At 33.3% G+C, this 17,932-nt stretch overlaps 1 protein-coding gene across 1 annotated transcript; it reads right to left on the bottom strand.

Annotated features, from left to right (window-relative positions):
- Positions 1–1,134: 1,134 nt before the first annotated feature.
- Positions 1,135–16,450, bottom strand: LOC124532975 (clavesin-1-like). The gene is made up of 7 exons (XM_047108116.1): positions 16,219–16,450; positions 7,048–7,183; positions 5,558–5,711; positions 4,754–4,912; positions 4,584–4,677; positions 3,318–3,534; positions 1,135–1,628 (listed from the first exon to the last, which is right to left on the bottom strand). The coding sequence occupies exons 2-7, from the start codon at positions 7,178–7,180 to the stop codon at positions 1,474–1,476; spliced, it is 912 nt and encodes a 303-aa protein (XP_046964072.1). The 5' UTR covers positions 7,181–7,183; positions 16,219–16,450; the 3' UTR covers positions 1,135–1,473.
- Positions 16,451–17,932: the final 1,482 nt, after the last annotated feature.

The following is a 17,932-nucleotide window of genomic DNA, read 5'->3' as shown; positions in this document are numbered from 1 at the left end:
TAATAAGAGTCAAATGATTTCACATTATCGGAAAAGAAGTCAAACTATTCAGACGTCAGGACTAAGGTAACATTTATTTGACCTTATTTCTAAAATATTTGTTCCTTCTTGCTCCAGATTTAGGAGTTGGGTGTCAGGTGTCAGTATAACGTAGCTTATGTCTTAACTCAAGGCAAGGGGATACAAGCTCGCTTCGTACCGAATTTAATTTGATTATAATTAGTGCTTTACTCGTAAGAAAGTTACAGATTGACAGTTATTGTCTCGTTTTTAATATTAGTAAGTTCATCAGATGTTATAAACACTGATTTGTCATAAAAAGAAAACACAGCAATTCCCGTTAACTATTTCGGTAGTCGTGGGTAATAAACATCAATTTCTTACCCCCAGAATTTTATTAAATAACAAAAACATTTGGCTTCAACCACTTTGAAAATATATTTCCTAATGTTTCAGAATAATTCATTAGTAGGGCTACTAGCTTTTTTTTGCTTTACTTTTGCTACAATAAACCCGCATTGGAACAGCTTGGTGGAATATGTTCCAAACCTTCTCCTCAAAGGGAGAGCTCTCCTTTAGCCCAGCAGTGGGAATTTACAGGCTGTTGTTGTTGTTGTTGTTGTTGGGCTACTTGTGGTAGTTATAAGTAAAGCTATTAATCCATACATTCAGTTTTTTAATTATCTATTTTTATAAAAAAATGTCGTAAATAACTGATTCATCATTGGCAACTCAAACGTATTAAAGTCAGGGCCATGAAATTTGGTGAGCAGGATCGTTTTATTGAGTAGACAGTTCTCTTAATGGGTAGAAAAAAGAATTTTCTACCCCTTAAGGAGAGAAATAGGGGTTTGACGTTTATAATATACGTAATTTTAAGTTAGTAAAATGAAACTTTATTTTGAAGATTTTGAAAATGACTAGCTATGTTTTTAAGCATTTCTGAATATTCTACCTTAAAGGGTAAAATACACACCAATGTGGTATAAAAATGTCTTAAAAAAACGCATTATTTGAAGTTAATCTGTAAATATATTCAACTTCCAAGCCAACAAAGCGGCCAACTGCTAGTATCACATAAATTTTTTTTTATCTATCTTCACTAACAAAGGGAATTTAAAAAAACAATAATCATAAATTTCAATTTTTTATTTAATGTGCTAGCCTCAACCCGTCTTCAAATAAAGCTTATATAGTTTGGTGTAGAATACGTTTTCTTATTTCGAATGGAAAATAAGTTATAACAAATATATATCTATCAATGTAGCTTTTTACATAAACTGTACAACGTTTACAATCTGAATCATAAATATTCACGTTTACAACTTCCACGCGCTTAACTGTGACTACTCACAGAATTAATATACATAAATCTATTTGTGCCTTATACTCTTCTTTAGTGAGCTAAATATTAACTTATAAATGATATAACTAAAATGTGCAATTACATTTAAATAAGAGATTCAGTAGATTTCAATCTATATCTAACTTTTTAAAACTACCCTGTATACCGAACAAATCTTCAACTGTCTTAACTTTGCCACCCGGTCGAACAGATTCGTTGACGCGTCTCCGATTGTCGTCCTTAATAAAATCCTTGTTAGCCGTCAAGCGACGAATTGCTTCATCTGGAAAATAATAACATATGAACTGTTATTAATATATAAGAGCCGAGATGGCCCAGTGGTTAGAACGCGTGCATCTTAACCGATGATTGCGGCCTCAAACCCAGGGAAGTACCACTAATTATTCATGTGCTTCATTTGTTTTTTTTTTTTTTTTTTTATGGCATAGGTGGCAAACGAGCAGGAGGCTCACCTGATGGAAAGTGACTACCACCGCCCATGGACACCTGCAACACCAGGGGACTTGCAGGTGCGTTACCGGCCTTTCAAAAAGGAGTACGCTCTTTTCTTAAAGGTTCCCATGTCGTATCGGTTCGGAAAAACCGCCGGCGAAAGCTGGTTCCACAAAGTGGTTGTGCGAGGCAGAAAATGTCTGAGAAATCGCGCTGTTGTGGATTTTCGGACATCAAGGTGGTGCGGGTGAAACTTAGAATTTTGGCGAGATGTCCGAAGGTGAAATTCAGCAGCCGGGATTAATCCGAACAATTCCTCGGAACATTCCCCGTGAAAAATTCGGTAGAAGATGCAGAGTGATCCGACATCTCTACGCAAAGCCAAAGGATCAAGGAGATCGGAAAGAGCTTGATCGTCGATAACTCGAGCCGCTCTACGTTGGATGCGGTTAAATGGAAGGAGCTGGTACTGGGGAGCACCCGCCCAGAGGTGAGAGCAGTACTCCATGTGAGGCCGAATTTGCGCCTTGAAAAGTTTAAGGCGATGGGCCGACGTGAAATACTGTCTCGCCTTGCTGAGCACGCCCAGCTTTTTTGAAGCCAGTTTGGCTTTGCCTTCCAATTGACCGCGGAACTCAACGAGGCTCGAAATATCAACGCCAAGTATTCCGATACTACCTGTAGCGGCTATCGGAATGTTCTCAAATCGTGGAGATACGACAAATGGTGTTTTTTAGCGGTTAACGCGCAAACTTGCGTCTTTTTGGGGTTGAAATGGACTAGATTTAGCCGGCCCCAATTCGAGACTTCGTTTAATGAAGACTCGATTTCAGACACAAGTTTGTTCCGGTTCTCTTCGACGTTTTCCCGAGAAATATTAGCGCGGCCGGTGTATAAGGTGTCAACGGTACTGTCGTCTGCATAGCAATGAATGTTCCCGATTTGCAACAAATCATTGATATGCAGAAGAAACAGAGTGGGTGATAGAACGCAGCCTTGTGGAACACCAGCATTGACGAATTTTAAGTCAGAGCATGCACCGTCGACAACGACCTTGATGCTCCGATCTGCCAAAAAGCTGGTAATCCAATTGCATAATTTCAAGGGAAGCCCTTGTTTACTTCGTTTTTGGTGCTAATGGAAAATACAGTGAGGAAACCTGCACCTGGCTTATTCCATAGAAATTCTGGCTTCTTCTCAAAGGGAGAGGAGGCCTTAACCGAGCAGGCGGGAAATTTACAGACTGTTATTGCTTGACCCATTTGCAATTGAAACTTGGACTCTGAAGTGATAGTGCAAAAACCTTCATTAAAATTAGAATAGCTCAGCTTATCATCTCCACTGGTAACAGTGAGGCTGGTTTTTCTCAGATAATCCATAGCTAATAACAATTGATAACTTGTAACAATTCTTTCATATTTATAACCACACTAATCGTTAACAGTTTACCACATAACCAACAGTTCAAATTTTCCCTGAATTCTTGTAAAAAAGATAAAATTGAAACAATGTCACTTACCTCGCAAAGTTAGCATATCCTTGTACTCCCCTCCAGATTCCTTCGGCAAAGCCTTCTTCGGTACGTACTGGTAAAGGGTATCTGACCCGACCTCGTGTATTTTGATCATATCTAGCAAGGCTTTCTTCATAAATGGCCTCAAAAGCATCATCACCTTATCCATAAAGCTTGGAGCATTTAAGAAGTGCACTTCTTTTAATTTTACCAACATGCATTCCTAAAACATTTTTTAACTTCAATCATTATCTATTATTAACGCAATTCGCTTAGTTTTTCTCAATAATCATTTAAATTACTGTCATTATAAGGTTCCACCTTACGCGCTATGGATTTATACTAAACATAATTACCCAACGTTTGCAACAGTAAATTGTAATTAGACTTTTTGTCCTTGTACATTTCAACAATAGGAACTCTATAAAATGAACATTGGTTTTTTATTTTTACTACTACTTTTTTATGGAATAGGTTGGCGGCGAGCATATGGGTCTGATGGTAAGTTGTCACTATCACCCATAGACAATGACGCTCTAAGAAATATTTACTATTCCTTACATCGTCAATGCGCCACCAACCTTGGCAATTAAGATGCTATGTCCCTTGTTCCTGTAGTTACACTAGCTCACTCACCCTACAAACCAGAACTCAACAATACTGCGTACTGTTGTTTAGCGGTAGATTATCTGATGAATAGGTGGTACCTACCCAGTCGGGCTTGTATAAAGCCCTACCACCACTCGAGCCATACGCTTGATTTTCCGCATATATAAATTCTAAACTAATTGCTTTCATTTTATTTTTCAAATAGGTAGGCAGGATAGTAAATACTACTAGCTACTTGATGGTATGGAATGGTTAGAAAGATCAACCCTTTCTCTGTCTTGTGTATGGCATTTGATTCATTCTTATTGTCTAACAATTTTATCGGTTATTTGGACAGAGAATCTAGTAACAGTAAAAATCAAATCAAAATCAATATACTTGAATTAATTTTACAAGCACTATTGAATCGTCACTGTGCAAAAGTATATAAGTGAAGCTATCACTAGTTAGGAAAATTCAAGAAACTAAGTTAAATATATTTATATATGTATCTATATCCTTTCTGGAAGTTAATGTATGCATTAAAGTCGCCAATGCCAGTGGGCCTTGGGAACTAAGATGTGAAGTTCCATGTGCCCGCAGGTTTACTGGCTCATTTATACTCCAAATCGGAACAGAAAAGTGCTTAGAATGGAAGTGTTGAATTATCTTAAAGTTACTTACTTGAAGGAAATAAAGAATCTGTCGCACTGTCATTATGTCTAGTCTAGATATGTGTCCCATAGTTGTCAAATCCATATCTATCATGAGGACGAACCTAAAAGCAAAAAAGTTATGACGATATTCTTTTTAAATAATTCATTCGATTCAATTTTTTAAACATTGTACAATACCCTGGCCAAGATCCTTCTTCGTACTGCCAGAGATCGAATATCATCATGAAAACACGAACAATGTCTGCAATTACGAAACGTTTGGGATCACCATCCAACAGCCGGCAGTATACTGCTCTGTAGCCGTTAACTGTCGGCATCGGTAGAGGTGCCAACAGGCTGAAACAAAATTATATCGGGGTACCTTCCAAACCAATATTTTCGAATATTATTAAAGTCGTTCAAACTTTTGCCTAAGAGCTGAAAATATTTCATTCAATGTAACCAAAAATTCAAATAAGTATAAACAAAATGTATATTATTATACAATAAAAAGAAGGAAAGTTAAAACAATATATCTCATAAAGACATCTCGCCTCATTGCCTCCATTGATGACAGGAGGGCTGGTTCGTTTTTTACCCAGAGTATCGGAATTGCGATTCAACGGGGAAATGCTGCTAGCATTCTTGCCACCGTTCCACGCGGTCAAGATTTATACAGGAACTAGTTTTAGTTCATATTTGTATATATTTAAGCATTTAATGTTATTAATTCTGATGTTAATAAATGATTAAATTGTAACTATTAATATATAAAATCATAAGCAAAGGAAATCTAATAATAAATATCTTTATAAACTGTCTCTGTATCTTTATAAATACTAGTTACTAAACCCACTATGTCATATAGTGGGTTTGGTAACTAGTATTTCTGTCTGTACTTTTTAATTAATCATTTATAAACTTATTTCATATTTTCTTTGTGTCTCTGAAGACATAACTAGTCATGTCTTATATTATTATAATTGATTTAACATCGCTCACGTCATTTCCGCTGTCTTGATGACTGTTTTGTTCACTTCTCGATCCTTGAACAGTGATGTAAAGAGAGTCCGGAGCGTGTAGTGAAGGTCAAGAACTTGCTTCGATACCTCAGCACTTCTTTCACAGCAGAAGAATGTTAGAATAAGATCCAAATCTAAAAAACATATTGAATTTTGTCAGTCGAATAGATGAAATCTCTTAGATTTGATGACTTTTATTAAGACCTAAAAACGAATTCTTATATTTACTTTTTTTTCTTTGGTATAGGTTGGCTGACGAGTATATGGGCCACTTGATCGCAAGTGGTCACCATTACCCATAGACAATGAAGCTGTAAGAAATATTAACTATTCCTTACATTGCCAATGTGGCACCAACCTTGGGAACTAAGAGGTTATGTCCCTTGTGCCTGTAGTTACACTCCAGTTACACAAACACTTTACTTTTAGCCGGTAAATTTTAGTATTAACTGTATGTTGCTGATATGCCGAAAGAAAAATAATCAGTATCGCTTTATTTTGTATCTTCATCGTTTAATTTAAAAGCCCAAATATGAGTTTGATTTATTTTGCAATATATTTTCGGATATCAATACAATCAGAGTAAGAAAATCAAAGTCAGTTTTCCAATTCATTTCTTTATCAAGTCTTAAACTCTTAGTACCTTTTGAAACTAAACATAAAATCATCGCGACGCAATATGTCATTCTCGATCGGTAAAGCAGATTATCGCTCATACTGAGCACACGAAAATATATCTTAAGGTGACGAACCTTTTCTTAACCCGACGGTAGACAACAAGGACAAAAGCAATAACAATGCATTCAGAAAAAATATTAAGCACATTGACCGCTAATTATTTAAACTCATTCCGAATTGTTTGACTCGCTGTAAAAAATGAATATTAAATCAATTAAAATAAAGCACCAATTAAATTATGAATTGCCTTTTTTTCCAAACGAAATCAGTCTTTAACTAAATCTTATCAAAATGACCCTTAAAGGTATAACATCAATGTTAATTTAATGTTAAGTTTTTTGTAGAGTAAGATAAAATATTTATATTATTAATCATAAACATAACTTAATATATTATATTATTTAAAAGAAAAAAAAGTAAGTTACTTTTAGAGGGCTTTTAAAAAGTATTTCATTGGAGAATTTAAATCAATGGAATAAGTGCAACTATTAATAAATAATTACTAATGTAATTTAAAGTATAGAAACGAATTATCCTACAGTACGCATTTAGAATTAAAAAATGTTTCTTATTATTACATATTTCGACTGTTTTTTTTTTATTTTAAAAATCGGCAGCGAGATTTTTTATTTAAATGTACGGTTTATTTTGCTTCATTTCTTATAAAGTTGTAAAATATTATCTAAGTCACAGTTTGTGTATTCGGTTTTTTAATTGAATAATATAATAAACATGTAAAAAGTTGTCCCTAAAATCGAAATAATTACAATTATAAGAATACTTTCTTATTACCTGATATATATTCCCCTGGCAAATGAGGTTGCGTCTTCAGCCATTCTCGCAGCTTCTTGATGTCCTCTCGAGATATGTCAGGATTCTTCTCATACTCCTTCTCCACTGGGAACGGCTGAATAACGCCCGACATTATCTGTGAATTTGAATACATAGCTAGTGGAATTCAGTGACGTAATTCTCATGATTAGCTACACTTATATCCTATCCTACAAATATTTTAAATGCGAAAGTTTTGTGAGGATGGATGTGTGTATGTTTGTTACTTGTACTTTCACAAAAAAAAACTAATCAGAACAATACATAAGCTACAATTTATAATGAATTTATGTTATTTTGTTATAATATAACGATACATATGAAGTACCCGTGCGAAGCCGGGGCGTGTCGCTAGTGTTTTATAATATTACGTAAGCTGTTAGATTACTAAATAAATAAATACATATAAATATATAAAGTTTATGCTAGTTATCAAGTTTTACAATAGTATGCACGCATTGTATTATTTCTTAACGCAATCCAATTTTAACTGCCTGTAAATTTCCCATTGCTGGTCTAAGGCTTTTACTATGTAATAAATTTAAGTTTAAGTTTATTTCACAGCGCTGCTCCAAAATGTTTCGGTATGAACACGTGCTAGATTGCAATAAGACACGTAAATATTAACTCATAGATTAATTATACACACGTAGTAGACACAATATCATTCAACGACGTAAAGATTTTTTTTTCTTTTTTTTATGGTATGTTATATATGTTGGCAGAAGAACTAGCGACCACCTGATGCTATGTGATCACCACCGAACATAGACCATGGCCCTGGTAGAAATATTATCCCTTAACTACATCTTTAACGCGTCACCAGTCATAAACTACAGAGATGAACTGGCTCCTTACTATTTGCAGGTGAAATATCAAGACATATTCATAGCTATATACTCAAGCGGGCAGAGATAATCTTGATCATTGTTTTATCAGAATCCTTGAAATTTGACCTTGAAATTCTCATTGTCGTCACCCGACTAATTAATTAATCGTTTTAATCACATAATAATAATTTAATTAGAATACCACAACTATATTAAATGTTCTTTTTTTTAATTATAATGGCTTAAATGTGTCAATTAGCGTAGTTTAATATATTATACTGAAAATTATAACAAGAAATAAATATAATAAATTGCCTATTGTTGTATTATTTTTTTTACTGTTCCGTTTGTTAACCACTGAATATTCATGCGGTCAATTATTGGACAAAGTAAGTGACGGATGAAAATCTGCCTCATGTGTACCAACTCGTCGCATAACTGCTATGTAGAATACAAACTTTCAAGAAATTCACTGTCCTCTTATATTAAGCTTTTGTTTGTCTCATTAATTTAACATTTGGCAGATTTTCATCCAACACAAGCATATTTCTTATAGTTATAGACTATTATACAATAGTGATTGTTCTAACCGGACTATCTCAGCTAATTCTATCCATCTTAAGAGATATATATATATATATATATATATATATATATATAGTTTTTAACCACTTGTAACACCTGCCCTGCTAAGTTAACTTGTTAATGCTTTTCACAAGTTACATCAGTTTGATAATACCTTGACGAAATATGTATGTATTGCAAGAATGTATAAAATTTAATTAAACACTTTGTTTAATTACTTTGTTGCTACGTATGTTTAAACGTAACTTGGTCAAGGTTCGATTGTGAAGTGAATTATAATGTAGTGGCAAATATTTAGCATATGACAATTAAAATCATTCGATATGATTCCCGTATTAATCATAGAAACAATCATAGGCAAGAGCTCCTTATTGATTGTCAAATTTCCTACCATCGGTACTGAAAAGAAAATAATTTACTTGGTGGTAGAGCTTTTCGCAAGCCCGCCTGGGTAGGTACCACCCACTCATCAGATATTCTACCGCTAAACAACAGTACGCATTGTTGTGTTCCGGTTTGAAGGGTGAGTGCGCCAGTGTAACTACAAGGGACATAGCATCTTAGTTCCCAAGGTTTGTGGCGCATTGACGATGTAAGGAATAGTTAATATTTCTTATAGCGTCATCGTCTATGGATGATGGTGACCACTTACCATCAGGTGGCCATAACCTCGTCCGCCAACCTATTCATTAAAAATAAATCTGACGTAAGAAAAACCGACGAAGGAAAATCTGTGGTTATTTTCTTGTCATAAAACCAGATACATTTTCCCCCAAAAGAGTGTCAGTCTATTTCAACAGCAAACATACTTGCCCATATTTCCCAGGAGAACTTGTAATCCTCAAGATTCACAGTCCCTTCTTTGTTATAATTCCTGGCTGTAATAATCTATTTAATTGTTTAATGATATCACTATTCTATATTACGTTTTTTTTATAAATGACTATTACTTAAATATACAAGTAGGTACCATAAAAAAAACACATTTTCTAAACCCGTAGCACTTATTAAGTTGTCTGATGTTGAAGTGTTTGTAATAACCGTACTTATGTTCCATTTATATCAATATTATTCGCAGGACTTAGTCAGATCTATATGCCAATATTTATATACACAATAACAGTGCATACTTAAGAAGCAATGCTGAAGTAATATTAACAATAATGAATAATCTTAAACGATTATCAACAATCTTTGCTTGAACAATTTTAAAGTTTACCACATAGTAACACATATATGTATATGTGTTTAAATTATATATCCAAAAATTGGACCAATTATTACTCACCACTCAATTTTAACTGACATAGGTCACATCAGTAAGTAACGCTAACTATTATAAAATACCGAACCTAAAAACCTGAAACCTGGTAAATGTTTGTATAGATAGCATATACATTCATATATAACACTACTAACTGCACCTTATTACCTGACAGAGCGAAATAAATAAAAAATCAAACTTCCCGTTTTACTCCCTTAGGGTTTAAGTTTCATAAAATCCGTTCTTAACCTATTTGCGAATCAAGTTTGTAGATGATATAGTTTCTGAAATCTCCTGATTAATCAATATGTTGTATTCAGCTTTTATATATAACATATGGATTAAAATATGCAAACAACAGATAATGAAAAAAACGATTACTTATGTATTAGTATAAACTGTCGTTAAATATTAGTTTCGTTCAGGTCAGATATGTAAACGTTACTTCATGGATATATAATTCTCAATAATGACAGCGAGTTTTCATTGCAATCATGACCTAATGTATAAATTAAAGAGAATAGTTACAAAATAAAAAATAACATGTGCAGCGCAAGACAAACTAAAATAGTCTACGTATGAACAAAAATAAACCTTTACGTATAGTCGACAATTTATATATCATATTCAGAGAGTCTCCCACGAAAGTATGCGCTATGAAAAAGTTTTATTTTGATTTCATTTCATCGTAAACCGCAAGTCACTTATCTACATTATGAACCCTTATTTAAACTTTTAATTTAATTTTATTTTATTTTATGCTCTCTAACCGGCCAGTAATTTTATTCAGCCCTCGAAAATTAATTATTTCTTAAATTGTAAGAATTTAGTAAATTACAAACAGGAGTCCACTTTAATTTTCTGCACATCTATCCGCAGCTCATAAAAATGACACCATAATTTTACCACCAGATTTACGCATAATATATACTTACAAAGAACCCAAAAAAACTTAAAAAGTAATATTTCAAATCAAACACTGGGTATCAACACTAAAAATATATAAAATTAAAGTATACATATTACACGTTTTTCTATTTCAGTCTTTCATTCATATTATAAGTGATAAATAAAAGGTTTAACTTACTAGTATACGAAGGAATTTATGACAAGAAAACTTCGCTAATTGACTACAGCTGTAAACTTGACAAACGATGGCAACACCATTAAAATACTCAAAAATAAACTGAATGATATTTTTTTATAAACACGTCTTGTTTCATTAATAATAATTATTATTTTCTCATCTTAATTGCTTCTTTGTTTTTTAAACTTAAATTTATACCTATTATATATTATTTATTTATTTAAATTGTAATATATTTTTAATAAAATTATTTAAGCAGATTTTTTTTTTGTTGATGAAGTCAGGTTAAAGTAAGAGCTTTGCCTATGAACATTGGGTCCGTAAAAAAAATCTTTACACCGCCAATGCGTGACCAAACATCTGATCTGAGGATCTGAGATGTTATGACCCTTGCTTATATGAATAACTAGCGACCCGCCCCGTCTTCGCACGGATGCAAGAATATGACATCACAGTAGAAATTTCTAAAACTATCTACTAACTATCTAAGACACACTGGTGTCTTTACTATATTGTCCACGTATTATATACAAAAACCTTCCTCTCGAATCGCTCTATCTATTAATAAAATCACATCAAAATTAATTTAATAAAAGATCCGATAAGTATCCGATAAGTATGAGCTGAGATGGCCCAGTGGTTAGAACGCGTGCATCTTAACCGACGATTGCGAGTTCAAAGCCAGGCAAGCACCACCATATATATGTGCTTAATTTGTGTTCATCTCGTGCTCGGCGGTGAAGGAAAACAATGTGAGGAAACCTACATGTGTCTAATTTCATCGAAATTCTGGCACATGTGCATTCCACCAACCCGCATTGGAACAGCGTGGTGGAATATGTTCCAAAACCCTCTCCTTAATGGAAGAGGAGGCCTTATCCCAGCAGTGGGAAACTTACAGACTGTTACTTCACTTTACTTACTTTAAGTATCCCTTATACAACGATTATTATTTATCAATATGATATTACTTTAAACATATTTTAAAGTGTATTCATAGAATTATATATGTAAGTAATCAAATGCTTCGAGAAGTTTGAAAAAACGTTTTACCTTTTCATCTATTTGAGTCAAGGTAAGTGAGTCGATAGGTAAATTAATATTTAATAACCCATTGTCTGCGGAAATGTCCAATTATACTAACAGTTATGTAGTTGTGACCACTTGATTTTAATTAAGGCGCTTCTCACACTGGTTGATCGCTTTTCAGCTCGCCTAGTTGATGATCAAAATCAAAATATACTTTAGTCAAGTAGGCCTTTACAAGCACTGTTGAATCGTCATTTTAAAATAAATGTTAAGTGAAGCTACCACCGGTTCGGAAAGTTCTACCGAGAATAACCGGCAAAAACTCAAAATTTATTCTTTTTAACATTTAAAAATACAGTCATGTTAGTTACTTACAATTATATATGTGTAAAATATTTTGACTTTGAGTATCTATACTAAAATTATAAATGGGTTAAGTAACTCTATCTGTCTTTATGTATGTCGACGAAATCACTTATCCGAATTTGATGAAATTTGTAATGAAATAAACTTAAATTACCAGACGATCAATCGCTTAAACGCGAGCGAATCCGCGTACGTCAAATAGCTTAGAATAATTTGAAATAATATAATTATTAATATAAGCTTCAATATCATATGAAAATCATTTTGAACACTGAACCGATCGAAATTGAATTTACTATCAAAAGAAAAACATACTATTAATACTCGTATAATACGATAAAAACAAATTATGTGATTTAATTTTGAACTAAGAGTTGTATCTTACAGCGTGTCTTAGCTGCACTATAAGAAGCTACCTGTTGACTACAGTTTACGGAAATTGTAAGTGAATTTATTTGCAACCAGCTGTGCCCTTGACTTTGTCCATTTAATTTAACAAAATTATTGTTGACACATATGTAATAATAGTTTTATAAATCTTGACCTGTGGAATGGTGGCACGAATGCTAGCAGGATTCCCCTGTTTGATCGCAATTTCTCTGGGCAGAAAAAGAACAAGTATATATGGCACCAGTAGAGGCAATAAGGTTTAATGAAGCTTTTCGCACAATTATTCCAAGTAATTAGTACTGTTTTGACAGTCTATGGGCCAAAAAAGTAATTTGACATACGTAAATTGACGAATATTTGAATCGCTTTTTTTGCTTCAGCTTGTCCCACAGCTTTACCAGCTGTTAACATTAATATTACTGTAACATGATGGTACACGAAACCTACTTGATTAGAGAATCTTTTGATTTTGTGACGTCATGAAGTTATTAACCTATTTAAAAAAAGATGATTTTATATATCACTAAACGACCCACTCGGCTTTGCACTGGTGCAATGCTATACCATCACAGCAAAAACCTCTAAAATGATCAGTGTTTTATTTACTAAATTGTCCACGTATTATCACTCTATCTATTTAAAAAAACCTCATCAAAATCCGTTACATAGTTTTAAAGATATAAACATGCATAGGTACAGACAGCGATAAGCGACTTTGTTTCATACTATGTACTGATAACGATTACATTTGATCTAGCAAAAAAATACATTGAATTAATAATTGGAAGATTGTGTTATATTTTATCTGCTAATTTTATATTAAATATGCATGCATATACAAAGAAAAAAAAAGACAAAAGATTTCGTTGCATTTGTAAATTAAGAGTTATAATTATACGTACTGCACATTTAAAATATTAAATAAACTTATTCGTTTAAATACTATTAGGGTATCCGCCATTACTATTACGGTACAACCAGAGCGAGGTCAGACAGAACACCAACGAAATTACAGGTAAAACATATTTAAAGTTTCATGACAGAAAATCTCGATGATTTGTTTTGATCTAACTAGCTTTGCCCGCGACGTCGTAAATTACTCCTTATTAGATCAGGTACAGGCGTTCCAGATATAAGCCGAAACAAGCAAACAGCCAGACAGACAATAAATTGTAAAAAAATTGGTTTTGCAGTTTGCTATATGTACCGCGTATATACATACATATATATTTAGTTAAAAGCGATTATTTTAATATTACAAACAGACAATCCAATTTTATTACAGGTATGTATGTATACATAGATAAGTAGCTCATTACTGAAGTTATAATTATTCAAATCGATTTTCAGGATTCTATTTTAAAACACAGTTGTTAAAGCGTTTTCAAGAATTCACCCCTTAAGAGGGTGAAATTTGGGATGAAAGTTTATATGTTAGTTTGTCATTTTTAATGAAGGATATATCATAAGCGGATTTCAGCTTGTGTTAAATATATTTAGTATGGAAATTTAAAAATAAATAGTTACCTAAAGGATGAATGCCTCAAAGTATTTTATAATTAAACAAATTTAATTTGGAATTTAAAACAACAAAAACAATAAATCCAAATTAGGTTCTTTATCATTTTTTTTTTTGCTAAAATTTTGTAATTTTATTTTAGAAAACCGGTCATGCACCTTCGTTTTTGTTCAATGCATCAGCTGCAGTCTTGGGATAAAATACCGATTATTTTATTTATATAACCTTTATATGTTCGAGATGGCCCAGTGGTTAGAACGCGTGCATCTTAACCGATGATTGCGGATTCAAACCCAGGCAAGCACCACTGATTCACGTACTTAATCTGTCTTTATAATTCATCTCGTGCTCAGCGGTGAAGGAAAACATCGTGAGGAAACCTGCATGTGACAAATTTCATAGAAATTCTGCCACATGTGTATTCCACCAACCCGCAATGGAATAGCGTGGTGGAATATGTTCCAAAACTTTATTGAATTTACAGGCTGTTATTGTTGTTGTAGTTGTTGTAAAGACAAGACCATAGGTGTTTTTTAATATTATAGGGACAAACGAGCACGAGGCTCACCTGATGGATTACCACCGCCCATGGACATCTGCAACACCGGGAGGCTTACAGGTGTGTTGCCGGCCTTTAAGAAAGAAGTACGCTCTATTCTTGATGGCTCTCAAGTCGTATCGGTTCGGAAAAACCGACGGCAAAAGCTAGTTCCACAAAGTTATTGTACGAGGAAGAAAATGTCTTAAAATCGCGCTTTTGTGGATTTTCGGACAAAGTATATACCATGACAGACTGAAATCTGTGCCTATAATACTGGCTATCTAGAATAAGGTTAAAATTGACCAAATAAAATTGAAAACTTACTTTTACTAATGAACTTTAGGCAAATACTAAGATAAAACTATTATTTATAATACAAATATCAATCATAGCAATGGATGTAAAAAGTTACAGGATCGATCCTGGATATTGTCCCCAATTGTAATGCAAGTTTTAAACCTAAATGGAGGGGTAAAGAAAATTATGAATAATTCTTTAAAAAAAAGGGGAATTGCTACTAACATTTTTTAAAAAAAATCACAATTTAGTATAACATAATATCTTCTTATAACATACGACGGATTAAAACTGCGGTCATGATGTTTCAGATTGACGTTTTGACAGATCCGCGTATTCTGTGGTCACGAGTCGACTAACATATTATATACAAATTATGTATAAATAATATATAGAGCTCAGATGGCCCAGTGGTAAGAACTCGTGCATCTTAACTGATGACTTCGTTTCAAACCCAGGCAAGCACCACTACATATATGTGCTTAATTGTATTTATAATTCATCTCGTGCTCGACGGTGAAGGAAAACATCGTGAGGAAACCTTCATGTGTCTAATTTCATCGAAATTTGGCAGAATTTCGATGAAATTAGACACATTATGCATTCCACCGTATTGGAACTGCGTGGTAGAATATGTTCCAAAATGGGAGAGGAGGCCTTAACCCAACAGTGGGAAATTTACAGGCTATTAATTTACTTTACTTACTTTATATATATAAATCGTCTGTACCTATGTATATAAATGAACTTTTATAGGGTTGAATATTGTGTATATTTAAGTCTATAGGTGGTTTAGATTGTACTGATTGGTGGCGTTGCGATTAGAAAATAAATAAATAAATGTTTATATGTATATATAAATATAGGTATATATTGTGTACAATACAGTGACATCCTGTAAATTTGCCCTCTGCTGGGCTAAGGCTTTCTCTCAAGGTTTAGCGTGGTGGAATAAACTAAAAACCTTCTCCACAATTATTTAGCTCTGCTGTTGGTCATTTATATTAATAAGAACAACGAAATTATATATCTATAACTATGTATATATATGTTTATTAAATCATAATGTGTGTATATAAATTTATTTTTCATGTGTTTTAGTTATTTATACAGTAATATTACTTTTTCATTTTTCAGTTATAACTGTTGGTTTGTTTAAATAAGAATTATTTAAAATGAAAAAACAAAATTGTATTACAATGTAATTAAAAAAAATATACTTACCTTGTTAAAACCTCTTCAATCGAACTTTAAAATTCACACTTATTTATATTAATTTTAATAAAAATAATCGTTTATATGACACGTAATTAGGCTTGTATTAATAAAATTTGTCGTTTAAAAACAATAAGCAATGAAAATTGAACTTAATCCTAGGTGGCTTAGATTTAAATTTGCTTCACAGCGGCACAACTGTGAGAATTTATAAAGCAAAGCGCGTGTTTCTTTATGTATGAACGCAAGTATACTAAAGACGTTACTAGTCCTTTAAAGAATTTGTACTATATACATGAAAATGGCCCAGTGGTTATGATTGCGGATTCAAACCCAGACAAGCACAACTGACTATGTGCATGTGCTTAATTTGTGTTCAGAATTCATTTCGTGCTCGGCGGTGGAATACTTTCCAAACTTTCTCCTTAAACGGAGAGGAGGCCTTAGCCCAGCAGTGGGAAATTTAGAGGCTGATATTATTGATGTTATTGTAGATAAATTCTACATCGTCACGACCTGATATTTGCATATTATTTTTACTTTTAATTAAAATAAAGGAGAATTTTCAGGCGAGTCTTATTCCTGTGTGCAGGGGTCCAAAAGAACCGGACCTTTCGTCGATGGTATTCAAGTCTTGGATCGGTGAGACATCCCAGTCTCATACACCTTGTTTTAAGGAGGGGTAATCATGAAAATGATGCGTACCCCGATGCTAGTTCCCCAACAAAAGAACGGAACTGTAAAAGCATCTTGGTGAAAGGCCTTTGTGCATTTTTGATTAGGTATTACTCTTTTTACATGATGATGATGACGTCAGAACTGATTTGGGACACGATGGCCAATGATGAAGAAGATCAGCTACGCAGGATATATTATGCAACAAAACAAGTGTATGCGCAAAAACAACACTTTGTATTCCCTCGTATAAACATCAAACGTCTAATCTTTTTTTACTACAAATTAGCAAAATCCACGGACTCATTAATTACATTCAGTTTTCATACTACATTAAGAGATCTTCGCTGAATTTCAAGCACGTCGTCTTCTCGGAAGACGTGGCCCACGTTATTTTTTTAATTGTGATATTTATTAAATCGGAAAAGTGTTATATATATATACACATTTGATGTCACAAATTTCGTCAACTACTTAAAAATACTACCACCATTATTTAGTATTAATAATACTGATACTTAGTATTATTATGTTCAAGTTTCAATGGTGAGTGACCCAATGTAACTGCAGACGCAAGAGATAGAACAACTGATTTCCCAAGGTTAGTGATTCACTGGTAGTTTGAAGGATGGAATATTCCTTGAAGATCCAATGTCTTCAAGAAATGGTTTATAATATAACTGGTTCAGTAGTGAAGGAAAAACTCGTGAGGAAAACTAATGCATGTCGAACGAAATGTTGCAACAGTGGGTTTTCCATAGTACTTTATATATTATATGTACCTTCCGCCTTTCCACTGTGGGAAATCTTTACAAATTAACTCTGAAATTTTGTACAATTCGAAGTCATTTAAAGATTACTACTGCGACCCGCCCCGGCTTCACACATAGACAATGCTGATACTTAATATACTACAGAATGTCTTACAACGTTCACAGCTTTTTTTTGTCCTGAGACAATACAAAAGAAAATGCTATGTCCCTGCTTTTTAAATCTCCAATATCTTTTATATATGAGGTCCATATTGATAATTATTAAATGTGCATAG

The sequence above is a fragment of the Vanessa cardui genome, chromosome 10 (genome assembly GCF_905220365.1).
Source record: "Vanessa cardui chromosome 10, ilVanCard2.1, whole genome shotgun sequence".
NCBI classification, from domain to species: Eukaryota; Metazoa; Arthropoda; class Insecta; order Lepidoptera; family Nymphalidae; genus Vanessa; species Vanessa cardui.
Note: the sequence above shows the minus strand (reverse complement) of the source record. Positions and strands in the feature narration are given on the sequence as shown.